A 14,123-nucleotide genomic window follows, 5' to 3' on the forward strand; every position below is an offset into this window, starting at 1 on the left:
TGGTTCTCCCTTGTACACTCTAGTAGTTACATCCTCAAAAAATTCCAGAAGATTTGTCAAGCATGATTTCCCTTTCACAAATCCATGCTGACTTGGTTAGACCGATCCTGTCACTGCTTTCCAAATGCGCTGCTATTTCATCCTTAATAATTGATTCCAACATTTTCCCCACGACTGATGTCAGGCTAACCGGTCTATAATTTCCCGTTTTCTCTCTCCCTCCTTTTTTAAAAAGTGGTGTTACATTAGCTACCATCCAGTCTATAGGAACTGATCCAAAGTCGATAGACTGTTGTATGGTGGGAAACGCGGCAGCCAACTTGTGCACAGCAAGTTCCCACAAACAGCAACGGAATAATGACCAGATAATCTGTTTTTGATAGGTTGATTGAGGGATAAATATTGGCCAGGACACCAGGGATAACTCCCCTGTTCTTCTTCAAAATAGTGCCATGGGATCTTTTACGTCCACCTGAGAGAGCAGGTGGGGCCTCGGTTTAACGTCTCATCCTAAAGACGGCACCTCCGACAGTGTCCCTGGTCACTATTTATCCTTCAATCAACATAACAAAAACAGATCTCTGGTCATTATCACATTGCTGTTTGTGGGAGCTTGCTGTGCACAAGTTGGCTGCCGCATTTTCTACATTACAACAGTGACTACACCAAAAGTACTTCATTGGCTGTAAAGCACTTTGAGATATCCAGTGGTCGTGAAAGGCGCTATATAAATGCAATTTTTTCTTTCTACACTTCATCTCATCCTGTCACCATAACCCTCTATTTCCTTCTCCCTCATATGTTTATCTAGCCTCCCCTTAAATGTATCTATACTATTCACCTCAACCACTCCCTGTGTTAACAAGTTCCACATTCTCACCACTCTTTGGGTAAAGTTTCTTCTGAATTCCCGATTGTATTTATTAGTGACTATTTTATATTTATGCTACCTAGTTTTGGTCTCAAGTGGAAATATCTTCTCTATGTTGAACTTATCAAACACTTTCATAATCTTAAAGACCTCCATCAGGTTAACCTGCACAGGATGCATAATTTCTCCGATCGGGATGCAGGGACAACATAGGAACAGGAGGCCATTCAGCCCCTCAAGCCTGTTCCGCCATTTGATGAGATCACGGCTGATCTGTGACCTAACTCCATATACCTGCCTTTGGCCCATATCCCTTAATACCTTTGGTTAACTATCAATCTCAGATTTAAAATTAACAATTGTCCTAGCATCAATTGTTGTTTGTGGAACATAGAAACATAGAAAATAGGTGCAGGAGTAGGCCATTCGGCCCTTCGAGCCTGCACCGCCATTCAATGAGTTCATGGCTGAACATGCAACTTCAGTACCCCATTCCTGCTTTCTCGCCATACCCCTTGATCCCCCTAGTAGTAAGGACTACACCTAACTCCTTTTTGAATATATTTAGTGAATTGGCCTCAACAACTTTCTGTGGTAGAGAATTCCACAGGTTCACCACTCTCTGGGTGAAGACGTTCCTCCTCATCTCGGTCCTAAATGGCTTACCCCTTATCCTTAGACTGTGTCCCCTGGTTCTGGACTTCCCCAACATTGGGAACATTCTACCTGCATCTAACCTGTCTAAACCTGTCATAATTTTAAACGTTTCTATGGGATCCCCTCATATTCTTCTGAATTCCAGTGAATACAAGCCCAGTTGATCCAGTCTTTCTTGATATGTCAGTCCCGCCATCCCGGGAATCAGTCTGGTGAACCTTCGCTGCACTCCCTCAATAGCAAGAACGTCCTTCCTCAAGTTAGGAGACCAAAACCTTACACTGTGGAAGAGCGTTCCAAACTTCTACCATCCTCTGTGTGTAGAAGTGTTTCCTAATTTCACTCCTGAAAGGTCTGGCTCTAATTTTTAAGACTATGCCCCTGAGTCCTAGAATCCCCACTCAGCAGAAATTCTTTATAATGAGCATCTTGAAGGACATAGAGAGGCAGAGAGGTTTAGGCAGGGAGTTCCAGAGCTTGCAGCCCAGGCAACAGAAGGCACGGCCACCAATGGTTGAGTGATTATAATCATGGATGCACAAGAGGGCAGAATTAGAGGAATGCAGACATCTCGGGAAGGCTTGTGGGTCTGGAGGAGATTACAGAGGTAGGGAGAGGTGAGGCCATGGAGTGATTTGTAAACAAGGAAGAGAATTTTGAAATCGGGGCGCTGCTTAACCAAGGGCCAATGTGGGTCAGCGAGCACAGGGGTGATGGGTGAGCGAGACTTGGTGCGAGTTAGGACACAGGGCAGCCGAGTTTTGGATCACCTCTAGTTCACATAAAACCTAACTGCCCTGATATCTCACTATACGGCTGGGTGTCAAATTTTATCTGATAACGCTCCTGCGAAGCGCCTCGGGACATTTTACTACATTTCAGCAGTGACCACACTCCAAAAGTATCTAACTGGCTGTAAAGTGCTTTGAGGCATTCGGTGGTCATGAAAGGCGCTATCTAAATGCAAAGTCTTTCTTTTTACTATTGAAGGTGCTATATAAATGCAAGTTATTGTTATTGTTGTTGAAGAAGCTCCTGTAGTGTGTATACACCGGCACGGACCTGTTTGGGCTGAATGGCCTGTTTCTGTGCTGCACATTCTATATGATTCTGGTCCTGGGGCACGGGCACAGCTGGCAGCTGGAACCGCACAGGCGCAGTGAATACTGGCGAGCAGCCAGCACCGCGCAGGCGCAGTTACTGCCGGGTGAGCACCCGGTATTACACAGGCGCAGTTAATCCCGGCGAGCATCCCGTACTGCGCGTGCACAGTTACTGCCGGCGAGCACCCAGTACCGCGCAGGCGCAGTTCCCACCGGCGGGCCCCCAGTGGGCCGAACCGGCGCAATTGCCACCGGCGGGGCCCCCTAGTGCCGCGCAGGCGCAGTTGCCACCGGCGCCCCCCCCCCCCCCCAGGTGTCGCGCAGGCGCAGTGGCCGCGGGATGGTGGGTCCGGCGGGCAGGGGAAGAGTTTGTGGCGGGAGCCAGGTCCGTTGGTTTTGTGCTTCCGGCTGTGGCAGGTAAATGGCGGCTAGGCCCGGGAGTGAGCGGCTTGGAAAACCCTCAGCTCGGTGCCGGGGTCGGAATGTCAATCCGGATGGTCAGCCCGGCGGGGAGGGGGCTAATTGGGGATTAGAAGCGGAGCGAGCGCGGGGTCTGGGGGCCCGCGGTGGGAGGGGCGGCCCGGCCCCGGCTGTCAATCACCGAGAGCGGCGCTGAGAGGCCGAGTGTCCCACCCCGGCCCGGGGGGACGGAGGGAGGGAGGCCTGCAGCTGACGCCGAGTCTTGCCTCCTGCCGCGGCCGCTCCTCGGTGCGAGTGAAGGGGAAGCGTCCTCTTCCCCCTCACCCCCCACTCCTGGTGATCCCTCCCCCGGGGGTCACATGAAAGGGGCAACCAGCTCCAGCAAACCGGGCAGGACAGAGGATAAAGGGCGGGCTGACACCCTTGATCTCCATGGCCATTGGGGCCACGCAGCTGAAGACCTTTGTGATGGACCCCCACCCAGAGAAAATAGCTTCTCTCCAACTCCCCCTTTCAAACTCTGAAACCCCTCCTTTAGATCAAATCTTCTATGCCAAGTGTCAGCTGTGGCTCACTGGGTAGCACTCTCGCTTCAGGGTCAGAAGGTTGTGGGTTCAAGTCCCACTCCAGGGGCTTGAACACACAAAAAATCTAGGCTGACACTCCAGTGCAGTGCTGAGGGAGTGCCGCACTGTCGGAGGTGCCGTTTTTCGGATGAGACGTTAAACCGAGGTCCTGTCTGCTCTCTCAGATGGATGTAAAAGATATTGTGTACACTTTTGGTCTCCTAATCTGAGGAAGAACATTTTTGCTATTGCGGGATTGCAGCGAAGGTTCACCAGACTGATTCCCGGGATGGCAGGACTGACATGTGAAGAAAGACTGGATTATATTCACTGGAATTTAGAAGAATGCAAGGGGATCTCATAGAAACATATAAAATTCTGACGGGATTGGACAGGTTAGATGCAGGAAGAATGTTCCCGATGTTGGGGAAGTCCAGAACCAGGGGTCACAGTCTAAGGATAAGGGGTAAGCCATTTAGGACTGAGATGAGGAGAAACTTCTTTACTCAGAGAATTGTGAGCCTGTGGAATTCTCCCACAGAAAGTTGTTGAGGCCAGTTCGTTAGAAATATTCAAAAGGGAGTTAGATGTGGCCCTTATGGCTAAAGGAATCAAGGGGTGTGGAGAGAAAGCAGGAATGGGGTATTGAAGTTGCATGATCATATTGAATAGCCTGCTCCTGCACCTAGTTTCTATGTTTCTATATCCCACAGCATTATTTCAAAGAAGAGCAGGGGAGTTAGCTGCAGTGTCCTGGCCAATATTTAACCCTCAGGGCATTTAAGACTGAGATGAGGAGTAATTTCTTCACTCAGAGGGTTGTGAATCTTTAGAATACTCTGCCCCCTGAGAGGTTTGGCTGCTCAGTTGTCGAGTATATTTCACATATTTTTAAATACCAACGGAGATGGGAATCGGGCGGGAAGGTGTAGTTGAGGATGAAAATCAACCATGATCTTGTTGAATGGCGCAGCAGGCTCGAAGGGCCTACTATTTCTAATGTTCTTGGCTCACTGAAAAAGGCTGGTAATACTCGACATGTCAGGCAGGATCTGCAGAGGGGTCTTTCTAGTGTGGAGCCTTCCTCAGACACACTTCTCGTCTCTTCTGACCTGTTGACTGTTTCCAACCTTTTCTGTTGTTTCCAGCACCTGAAAAATGTTGATTCCTCCCCCACATACAAGATGAAAGTTTGGAGCTAATCTTTTGACGTTTTAGTCTCAAATGTAATGTGCGGCAATGTAGGTTTCTTTAACAAGACTATTCAACTTCTGACCTTTCTAAGTGACTGGCTGCTTGTTTTGCTCATGGGTGAATGGTTTCTCTGCTCACAGTGGCTCAGACATTGCGGTCGGAGGCTTCTCGCAGGAAGACACCTCTGAACCTGAAAAATTTCTACGAATTTACCTGGTGGAGGTTCAGAGACTTGGTCCTAGGCCTCTCCGCGAAGGCCTGCGCTTCGCACGCGTCCCTGGGATCATGTGGGCCGGCCCAGCCAATCAAAGTAGGGGGATTCTCATTCATACTTGTGGTGAGTTCCATATGTATGGAATCAAAAACACACATACTTAAAATTAATTTTTATAAAAAACACATTTAAAATTAATTAAAATGGAATTTAATTTAATTTTTTGAAAAATAAATTTACATATTTTAAAGGGTCTAAAAATAAACTTACCTTATTTAACAGGATTTTAAATGTTTAAATTATTGGAAAAAAAATATTTTTCTATCTTTTAAAAGGCCTTATGCCTGCTTTTATCAGTCGTAAGAATATCAAGGGCAGGAGTTCTCTTGACAGATCGCAAGTTCCAGGTTTAGGCGCATGTGCTTAGCATGCCTAAACCCGGAACTTGCGGGGGTCCCACATGCACACCTTGTATGCACCCGTAAGGGCCGCAAATTCAAGGCCATTGTGAATTCCTTCAGCAGAATGATTGTCTGATACCCTGCTAGTTTCCAGGTCATCGGTTGCTAGATTCCACCCCCCCCCCCAAGAAACATGCCACCTTGACGATGTGGCCAAATGCTAAAACTCGATACTTTGAAAATTGCAAAATGCAGACATGAATTGTGCAACTTTGATGTCTTTTGAGATTTCGATGACCTTGAGCTATTGTAGACAAAGGCGCTGCTTGTCTGCCAGTGCTGAGTGCCCACGAGTTGTTGGTCAGTACCTCTGCGTACGTGTGTTTTTGGCAGTGGGCAGGTCCTTAGTGCAAATGGACTACACGGTGAATTATCCCCTAAACCAGGAAGGAGCCAATGTGTTGCGGATGCTTTTTTTAAAAAAAAGTTAGGGCTGCAGTAATGAGTTGCTGAGTAAATGCAGAGTGTATGGAGCCATTTTCTCTGCTGGAAAGCAGATAACCAGTTGACAGTTTTGCACAGATTCCTGAAATATGCAGTGCTGGAATTGGGGGTTGCTCGAGTTGGACGTGGTGTCTCTGACTTGCCTCTGAGTAGAAGGTTGTGGGTTCAAGTCCCACTTGAGACTTGAGCACATAAATCTAGGCTGACGCGCCCAGTGCAGTGCTGAGGGAGCGCTGCACTGTCGGAGGTGCTGTCTTTTGGATTTGATAAACCGAGGCCCTGTCTGCTCTCTCAAGTAAAAGATCCCATGGCACTATTTGGAAGAAGAGCAGGGGAGTTTTCGCTGGTGTCCCTGCCAATATCTATTTCTCAATCAATATTGCTAAAACAAATAATCAGGTCATTATGACATTGCTGTTTGTGGGAGTTTGTTGTGCGCAAATTGGCTGCCGCGTTTCCTACATTACAACAGTGTCCACACTTCAAAAAAGTACTTAATTGGCTGTAAAGGGCTTTGGTCGTGAAAGGTGCTATATAAATGCAAGTCTCTTCATATTGCTGATCCACTTAACCCTGCTGGAACATGTGAGAGAATGTGTGCTTCGGTGACGACCTGATCGGGCACGCCACGGATGATTTGCCAACATTCACTGTCATTGCAGGCATTAAGAATGGCCGGTTGGTGAAACAGCGCAGCGCTGACTGTGCACATGGATTGTACACACAGCTCCAGCCACTGCCTTCAGCTTCAAGGGTGCTCACAGTCGGTCCAGAGCAACATCTCATGCTTTCAGGGATCTACGAAATGGTGACAGGCAGCAGCTTGCTTTATAAATTGCTCGTTGTAACTTGAAATTAGGAGTGAGTGATAACATTCCCATGGAATGTTGGCCTTTGTTACAAGAGGATTTGAGTATAAGAGTAAAGATGTCTTACTGCAATTATATAGGGCCCTGGTGAGACCACACCTGGAGTATTGTGTACAGTTTTGGTCTCCTTACCGAAGGAAGGATATACTTGCCGTAGAGGGAATGCAACGAAGTTTCACCAGACTGATTCCTGGGATGGGGGGATTGTCCTTTGAGGAGAGATTGAGTAGACTAGGCCTATATTCTCTCGAATTTCGAAGAATGAGAGGTGATCTCATTGAAACATACAAAATTCTTACAGGGCTTGACAGGGTAGATGCAGGGAGGATGTTTCCCCTGGCTGAGGAGTCTAGAACCAGGGGTTACAGTCTCAGAATAAGGACTCGGCGATTTAGGACAGAGATGAGGAGAAACTTATTCACTCAGAGGGTGGTGACTCTTTGGAATTCTCTACCCCAGAGGGCAGTAGATGCTCAGTCTTTGAGTATATTCAAGATTGATACATTTTTGGATATTACGAGAATCAAGGGATATGGAAACAGTGCAGGAAAGCGGAGTTGAGGTTGATGATCTTATTGAATTGGGAAGCAGGCTCGAGGGGCAGAATTGCCTCTTCCTGCTTCTATTTCTTATGTTCTTATGTATTCCCACTTTTGAGTCAGTAGGTGCAGTTTCGAACACTGCTCCAGACAATCCCATAGTGACCGGAAGATCATGCTATGAATTTTGGGTTGAGATCCAGTGGATGAGGGTGAACCCTCCCCCATCATCATACGGGTTGTGGGAGCCTGTAAAACCCTCCCACCGTATAGGGCTAACCACCCTGTCGGCTGGTGTAAAACCGGTTACGGCCACAGTGGGGAGCGTTCCTGTCGCAGACGGTTAATCAGCCAGTGAATCCTCCCACTAATTCACACCACTCTCCAAGGGAGGAGTGTGAGGATACAAAGGCCAAAGTTCAGCCTGTAAAATGGTTGTTCATTAATACCCAATTGCTTACTTACAGCGTGTGCAGGCATCGTATGGTGCGTGTAAGTTAACCTCGCCTTTGCTCCTATGTTAAAAGCAGATAACCGTCTCCCTGTGCAGGAAATCTGAGGATAAGTCGAGTCAGTTGCCCTCCAAGCACAAGCCCAGCTGAGGGAGCGCTGCACTGTCAGACGAAGGTGCTGTCTTTCGGATCAGACGTTCAACCGAGGCCCCGTCTGCCCTATCGTAAAAAAAATCCCCGTTTCGAAGAAGAGCAGGGGAGTTATCCCCGATGTCCTGGCAATATTTATCCCTCAATCAACATCACTAAAAAACAGGATATCTGGTCTTTATCACACTGCTGTTTGTGGGAGCTTGCTCGTGTGCAAATTGGCTGCTGGGTTTCCTAAATTACAACAGTGACTACACTCCAAAAGTACTTTGTTTGCTGTAAAGTGCTTTGAGACATCCGATGGTCATGAAAGGCGTTATATAACTGTCTTTTCTTTTTCTTTATTGCTCCGAAAATGCTCCTTTTGAAATATTTGTCCAATTCTTTTTGGAAAGTTACGATTGAATCTGCTCCCAATGCCCTTTCAGGCAGAGCATTCCAGATCAGAACAACTCGCTGTGAGAAACCATTTCTCCTCATCTCCCCTCTCATTGGTTGTAAAGGAGTTTTGGAACGTCCCGGGGCTGTGAGAGGCGCTATATAAATGCAAGTCTTTCTGTTTGTGCCTGCAGAATTCGGCAGCGATGGAGGTCGGCCCCAGCCCGGCGCCCGAGGCGCTGCCCAAGACTGGCGACGTCGTGGAGAAGACCAGGACCTTCAGCACGTCGCAGTCGAAACCCAGAAGCGTGCTCCCGCACCCTCCTGTCTGCCGCTTTTACTCCCGGGGGAAGTACTGCCAGTTTGGCCGGAGGTGTCGCTTCCTGCACGAGCATCAGGAGCCGAGGATCGGTCCGGGCACGCCCGAAAACCAGAGCGGTGGCACCGGCGAAAGCGTCTCCCAGTGCCAGAGCGGCGCGGAAAGCCTAGCCGACGGCGGCGCCGCTAAGCTAGCCGAGGACCCCGGGGCCCACGGGCGGACAAGGTTCGGGGCGCCCAAGGTGCTGGCTCCCCGCGACCGACCCAAGAGGCCCTGCCGCTACTACCTGTCGGGCTACTGTGTGATGGAGGAGCGGTGCCGCTTCTGGCACCCCGAGAAACAGCCGGCCGTGCGGGAGACGCCGAGCGTGGAGCCGGCCAGGGTCACCCTGCGGCCGTCCGGGCCCCTCCTCCGCCCGCCCGTCCCCCGGCCTGCCGCGGTCAAGGACGAGGTCAAGCTGACCGAGCTGACCCAAGAGGTGGCCCGGCAGCTCCGGGAGACGGAGATCAGCCAGCTGATGAAGCGCTTCCCCAAGGACCAGCTGATCATCCAGGAGAGCGAGGACGGCAAGCAGACCTACTACCGGATCGCGGTGGAACCGACAGACCCAGACTGGGTAGGTTCTGGTGTCTGGCTGAGGGGTGGCGGAGAGAAAGGCTTCCAGAGGGGTCGCCCATTTACAACGGAGATGAGGAGGAATTCCTTCTCTCTCTGAGGGTCGTGAGTCATAAGAACATAAGAAATAGGCGCAGGAGTAGGCCATTGGGCTTCCTGAGTCTGCTCCGCCATTTAATAAGATCTTGGGTGATGTGATTTTGGGCTCAGCTCCACTTTCCTGCCCGCTTCCCATAACCCTTAACTCCCTTATTCTTCAAAAATCTGTCTATCTCCACCTTAAATATTCAATGACCCAGCCTCCACAGCTCTCTGGGACAGAGAATTCCACAGATTCACGACCCTCTGAGAGAAGAAATTCCTCCTCATCTCCGTTTTAAATGGGCGGCCCCTTATTCTGAAACAATGCCCCCTAGTTCTAGATTCCCCCACGAGGGGAAACATCCTCTCTGCATCCACCCTGGCGAGCCCCCTCAGAATCTTATACGTTTGAAAAAGATCACCTCTCATTCTTCCAATGAGTATAAGCCCAACCTGCTCAACCTTTCTTCATAAGACAACGCCTTCTTCTTAGTGGCTCCTCCTTGTTTCGGCTCGGGCTGCTTGTGGGAAATCTGGACCCCGTGTTGAGCTTTCTAACCAAATTTGCGAGCTTCGACTGCTACCTCAGCCCCTACTGAAAGCCTTGTTCCAGTGCTCTCTTTGACCCTCCCCGCTTCCATTCTTCAGAATCCCTGGGTAATCCAGGCCTCTTCACTCTGAGTCTTACCCCCCGCAACCCCCCCCCTCTCCATACAAAGTCCCACACACACAGCAGCCTGTCCTCATCTAGCTCTACTTCCTCTCCTTACCCCTATTGCCAGAATGAAAAGATCCCGGTTTCACTATGCAGCCTCAGTCCACCCTATGTAGGGATTTCTTCCAACATTACAACTCAGCCCACACTCTCCACTGCTCTGACTCTACACTCGCGTTTATTCTCATCACCATCGGTGGCCGATAATTCAGCCTACCAAGCCCCTGCCTTCTGCAACACTCTTCTAAAAAAATGCTCATTGGCGTTTAGAAGAATGAGAGGTGATCTTATTGAAATGTGGGAACTCTGGGACGCTTCCAGTGTCCCTGATGACTACATGTGCAGGAAGTGTACCCTGCTGCAGCTCCTAACAGACCGCATTGCGGCAATGGAGCTGCGGGTGGATTCACTCTGGAGCATGCGCGATGCTGAGGATGCCGTGATAGCACGTTTAGTGAGTTGGTCTTACCGCAGGTAAAGGTTACATTGACAGATAGGGAATGAATGACCAACAGGAAGAGCAGTGGAAGGAAGGTAGTGCAGAGGTCCCCTGCGGTCATCCCCATCCAAAACAGATACACCGCTTTGGGTATTGTTGGGGGGGATGACTCATCAGGGCAGGGCAGCAGCAGCCAAGTCCTTGGCACCGTGGGTGGCTCTGCTGCACAGGAGGGCAGGAAAAAGAGTGGGAGAGCTATAGTGGTAGGGGATTCTATTGTTAGGGGAATAGATAGACGTTTCTGCAACCGCAATCGAGACTCCAGGATGGTATGTTGCCTCCCAGGTGCAAGGGTCAAGGATGTCTCGGAGCGGTTGCAGGACATTTTGAAGAGGGAGGATGAACAGCCAGTTGTCGTGGTGCATATAGGTACCAACGATTTAGGTAAAAAAACGGGATGAGGTCCTACAAGCTGAATTTAGGGCGCTAGAAGTTAAATTAAAAAGTAGAACCTCAAAGATAGTAATCTCAGGATTGCTACCAGTGCCACGTGCTAGTCAGAGTAGGAATCGCAGGATAGCTCAGATGAATACCTGGCTTGAGGAGTGGTGCAGAAGGGAGGGATTCAAATTCCTGGGACATTGGAACCGGTTCTGGGGTAGGTGGGACCAGTTCAAACTGGACGGTCTGCACCTGGGCAGGACCAGAACCAATGTCCCAGGGGAAGTGTTTGCTAGTGCTGTTGGGGAGGGGTTAAACTAATATGGCAGGGGGATGAGAATCTATGCAGGGAGACAGGAGAAGTAGAATGGGGGCAAAAGGTAGAAAGAAGTAGTGGAGGGCAGCGAAACCCAAGGCAAAAATCAAAAAGGGCCACATCGCAGCAAAATTCTAAAAGACAAGCCTGAAGGCTCTGCCTCAATGCGAGGAGTATTCGTAATAAGGTGGACGAATTAACTGCACAGGCAGCAATGAATGAATATGATATAATTGGCACCATGGAGACATGGCTCCAGGGTGTCCAAAGCTGGGAACTCAACATCCAGGGGTATTCAACATTCAGTAAGGATAGACAGAAAGGAAAAGGAGGTGGGGTAGGGTTGCTGGTTAAAGAGGAAATTAACGTAATAGTAAGGAAGGACATTAGCTTGGATGATGTGGAATCTGTATGGGTGGAGCTACGGAATACCAAAGGACAGAAAGCGCTAGTGAGAGTTGTGCACAGACCACCAAACAGTAGTAGTGAGGTTGGGGACAGCATCAAACAAGAAATTAGGGATGCCTGCAATAAAAGTACAGCAGTTATCATGGGCGACTTTAATCTACATATAGATTGGGCTAACCAAACTGGTAGCAATACGGTGGAGGAGGATTTCCTGGAGTGTATTAGGGATGGTTTTCTGGACCAATATGTCGAGGAACCAACTGGAGGGCTGGCCATCCTAGACTGGGTGATGTGTAATGAGAAAGGACTAATTAACAATCTCGTTGTGCGAGGCCCCTTGGGGAAGAGTGACCATAATATGGTAGAATTCTTTATTAAGATGCAGAGTGACACAGTTAATTCATAGACTAGGGTCCTGAACTTAAGGAAAGGTAACTTTGATGGTATGAGACGTGAATTGGCTAGAATAGACTGGCAAATGATACTTAAAGGGTTGACGATGGATAGGTAATGGGAAACATTTAAAGCTCACATGGATGAACTTCAACAATTGTACATCCCTGTCTGGAGTAAAAATAAAACTGGGAAGGTGGCTCAACTGTGGCTAACAAGGGAAATTAAGGATAGTGTTAAATCCAAGGACGGGGCATATAAATTGGCCAGAAAAAGCAGCAAACCTGAGGACTGGGAGAAATTTAGAATTCAGCAGAGGAGGACAAAGGGTTTAATTAGGAGGGAGAAAATAGAGTATGAGAGGAAGCTTGCCGGGAACATAAAAACTGACTGCAAAAGCTTTTATAGAAGAGAAAAAGATTAGTGAAGACAAACGTAGGTCCCTTACAGTCAGATTCAGGTGAATTTCTAATGGGGAACAAAGAAATGGCAGACCAGTTGAACAAATACTTTGGTTCTGTCTTCATGAAGGAACACACAAATAACCTTCCGGAAATACTAGGGGACAGTGGGTCGAGTGAGAAGGAGGAACTGAAGGATATCCTTATTAGGCGGGAAATTGTGTTAGGGAAATTGATGAGATTGAAGGCTGACAAATCCCCGGGGCCTGATAGTCTGCATTCCAGAGTACTTAAGGAAGTGGCCCTAGAAATAGTGAATGCATTGGTGATCATTTTCTAACAGTCTATCAACTTTAGATCAGTTCCTATGGACTGGAAGGTAGCTCATGTAACACCACTTTTTTAAAAAAAAAGGAGGGAGAGAGAAAATGGGTAATTATAGACCAGTTAGCCTGACATTAGTCGTGGGGAAAATGTTGGAATCAATTATTAAAGATGACAGGATCGGTCCAAGTCAACATGGATTTATGAAAGGGAAATCATGCTTGACAAGTCTTCTGGAATTTTTTGAGGATGTAACTAGTAGAGTGGACAAGGAAGAACCAGTGGATGTGGTGTATTTGGACTTTCAAAAGGCTTTTGACAAGGTCCCACACGAGATTGGTGTGCAAATTAAAGCACATGGTATTGGGGGTAATGTACTGACATGGATAGAGAACTGGTTGGCAGACAGGAAGCAGAGAGTCGGGATAAACGGGTCCTTTTCAGAATGGCAGGCAGTGACTAGTGGGGTGCCGCAGGGCTCAGTGCTGGGACCCCAGCTATTTACAATATACATTCATGATTTAGATGAAGGAATTGAGTGTAATATCTCCAAGTTTGCAGATGACACTAAACTGGGTGGCGGTGTGAGCTGTGTGAACGACGCTAAGAGGCTGCAGGGTGACTTGGACAGGTTAGGTGAGTGGACAAATGCATGGCAGATGCAGTATAATGTGGATAAATATGAGGTTGTCCACTTTGGGGGCAAAAACACGAAGACAGAATATTATCTGAATGGCGGCAGATTAGGAAAAGGGGAGGTGCATCGAGACCTGGGTGTCATGGTACATCAGTCACTGAAAGTTGGCAAGCAGGTAAAGCAGGCGGTGAAGAAGGCAAATGGTATGTTGGCCTTAATAGCTAGGGGTTTTGAGCATAGGAGCAGGGAGGTCTTACTGTAGTTGTAGAGGGCCTTGGTGAGGCCTCACCTGGAATATTGTGTTCAGTTTTGGTCTCCTAACCTGAGGAAGGACATTCTTGCTATTGAGGGAATGCAGCAAAGGTTCACCAGACTGATTCCTGGATGGCTGGACTGATATATGGGGCCCAAGTTTCCACACGCGCCGAGAATGGCGCAGTCCCGACCTGGACGCCCGTTTTTCGCGCCACAAAGTGCGCCTAAAAAAATCCTCCGTATTCTCCACCTCCCTGCAGGTCCTCTGGCCCTCGGCACAGCGCAGCACGAGCTGTGGGGGGGGGGGGGGGGGGGGCGGAGCCACGTCCCTGCGCTGAAAACAGTGCCGGGACCTCTGCACATGCGCGCTACAGTGGGCACGCACGTGCAGTAGCTCCAGGCGCCCGAAACTGTGTGGGAGGGGCCTGAAGCACGCAGCCCCTAGCCCTGGCCGAATGGCC

General features: G+C 48.8%; 1 protein-coding gene across 3 annotated transcripts in view; it reads left to right on the forward strand.

The window, feature by feature from the left end:
* The first annotated feature begins 2,972 nt into the window (after positions 1 to 2,972).
* Positions 2,973 to 14,123, forward strand: part of LOC139234140 (uncharacterized) — a 49,085-nt gene continuing 37,934 nt past the window's right edge. Inside the window, exons 1-3 of one of the 3 annotated variants that reach the window (XM_070865114.1) lie at positions 2,973 to 3,048; positions 4,952 to 5,148; positions 8,513 to 9,253. In XM_070865114.1, coding sequence (XP_070721215.1) covers positions 8,525 to 9,253 — 729 coding nt within the window. In that variant the 5' untranslated portion in view covers positions 2,973 to 3,048; positions 4,952 to 5,148; positions 8,513 to 8,524. Of the gene's footprint in view, positions 3,049 to 4,674; positions 4,859 to 4,951; positions 5,149 to 8,512; positions 9,254 to 14,123 lie in introns of those variants that run through there. The other 2 variants (XM_070865115.1, XM_070865113.1) reach the window with 2 other exon arrangements.

Source organism: Pristiophorus japonicus, chromosome 21, assembly GCF_044704955.1.
Source record: "Pristiophorus japonicus isolate sPriJap1 chromosome 21, sPriJap1.hap1, whole genome shotgun sequence".
In the NCBI taxonomy this organism is placed as follows: Eukaryota; Metazoa; Chordata; class Chondrichthyes; family Pristiophoridae; genus Pristiophorus; species Pristiophorus japonicus.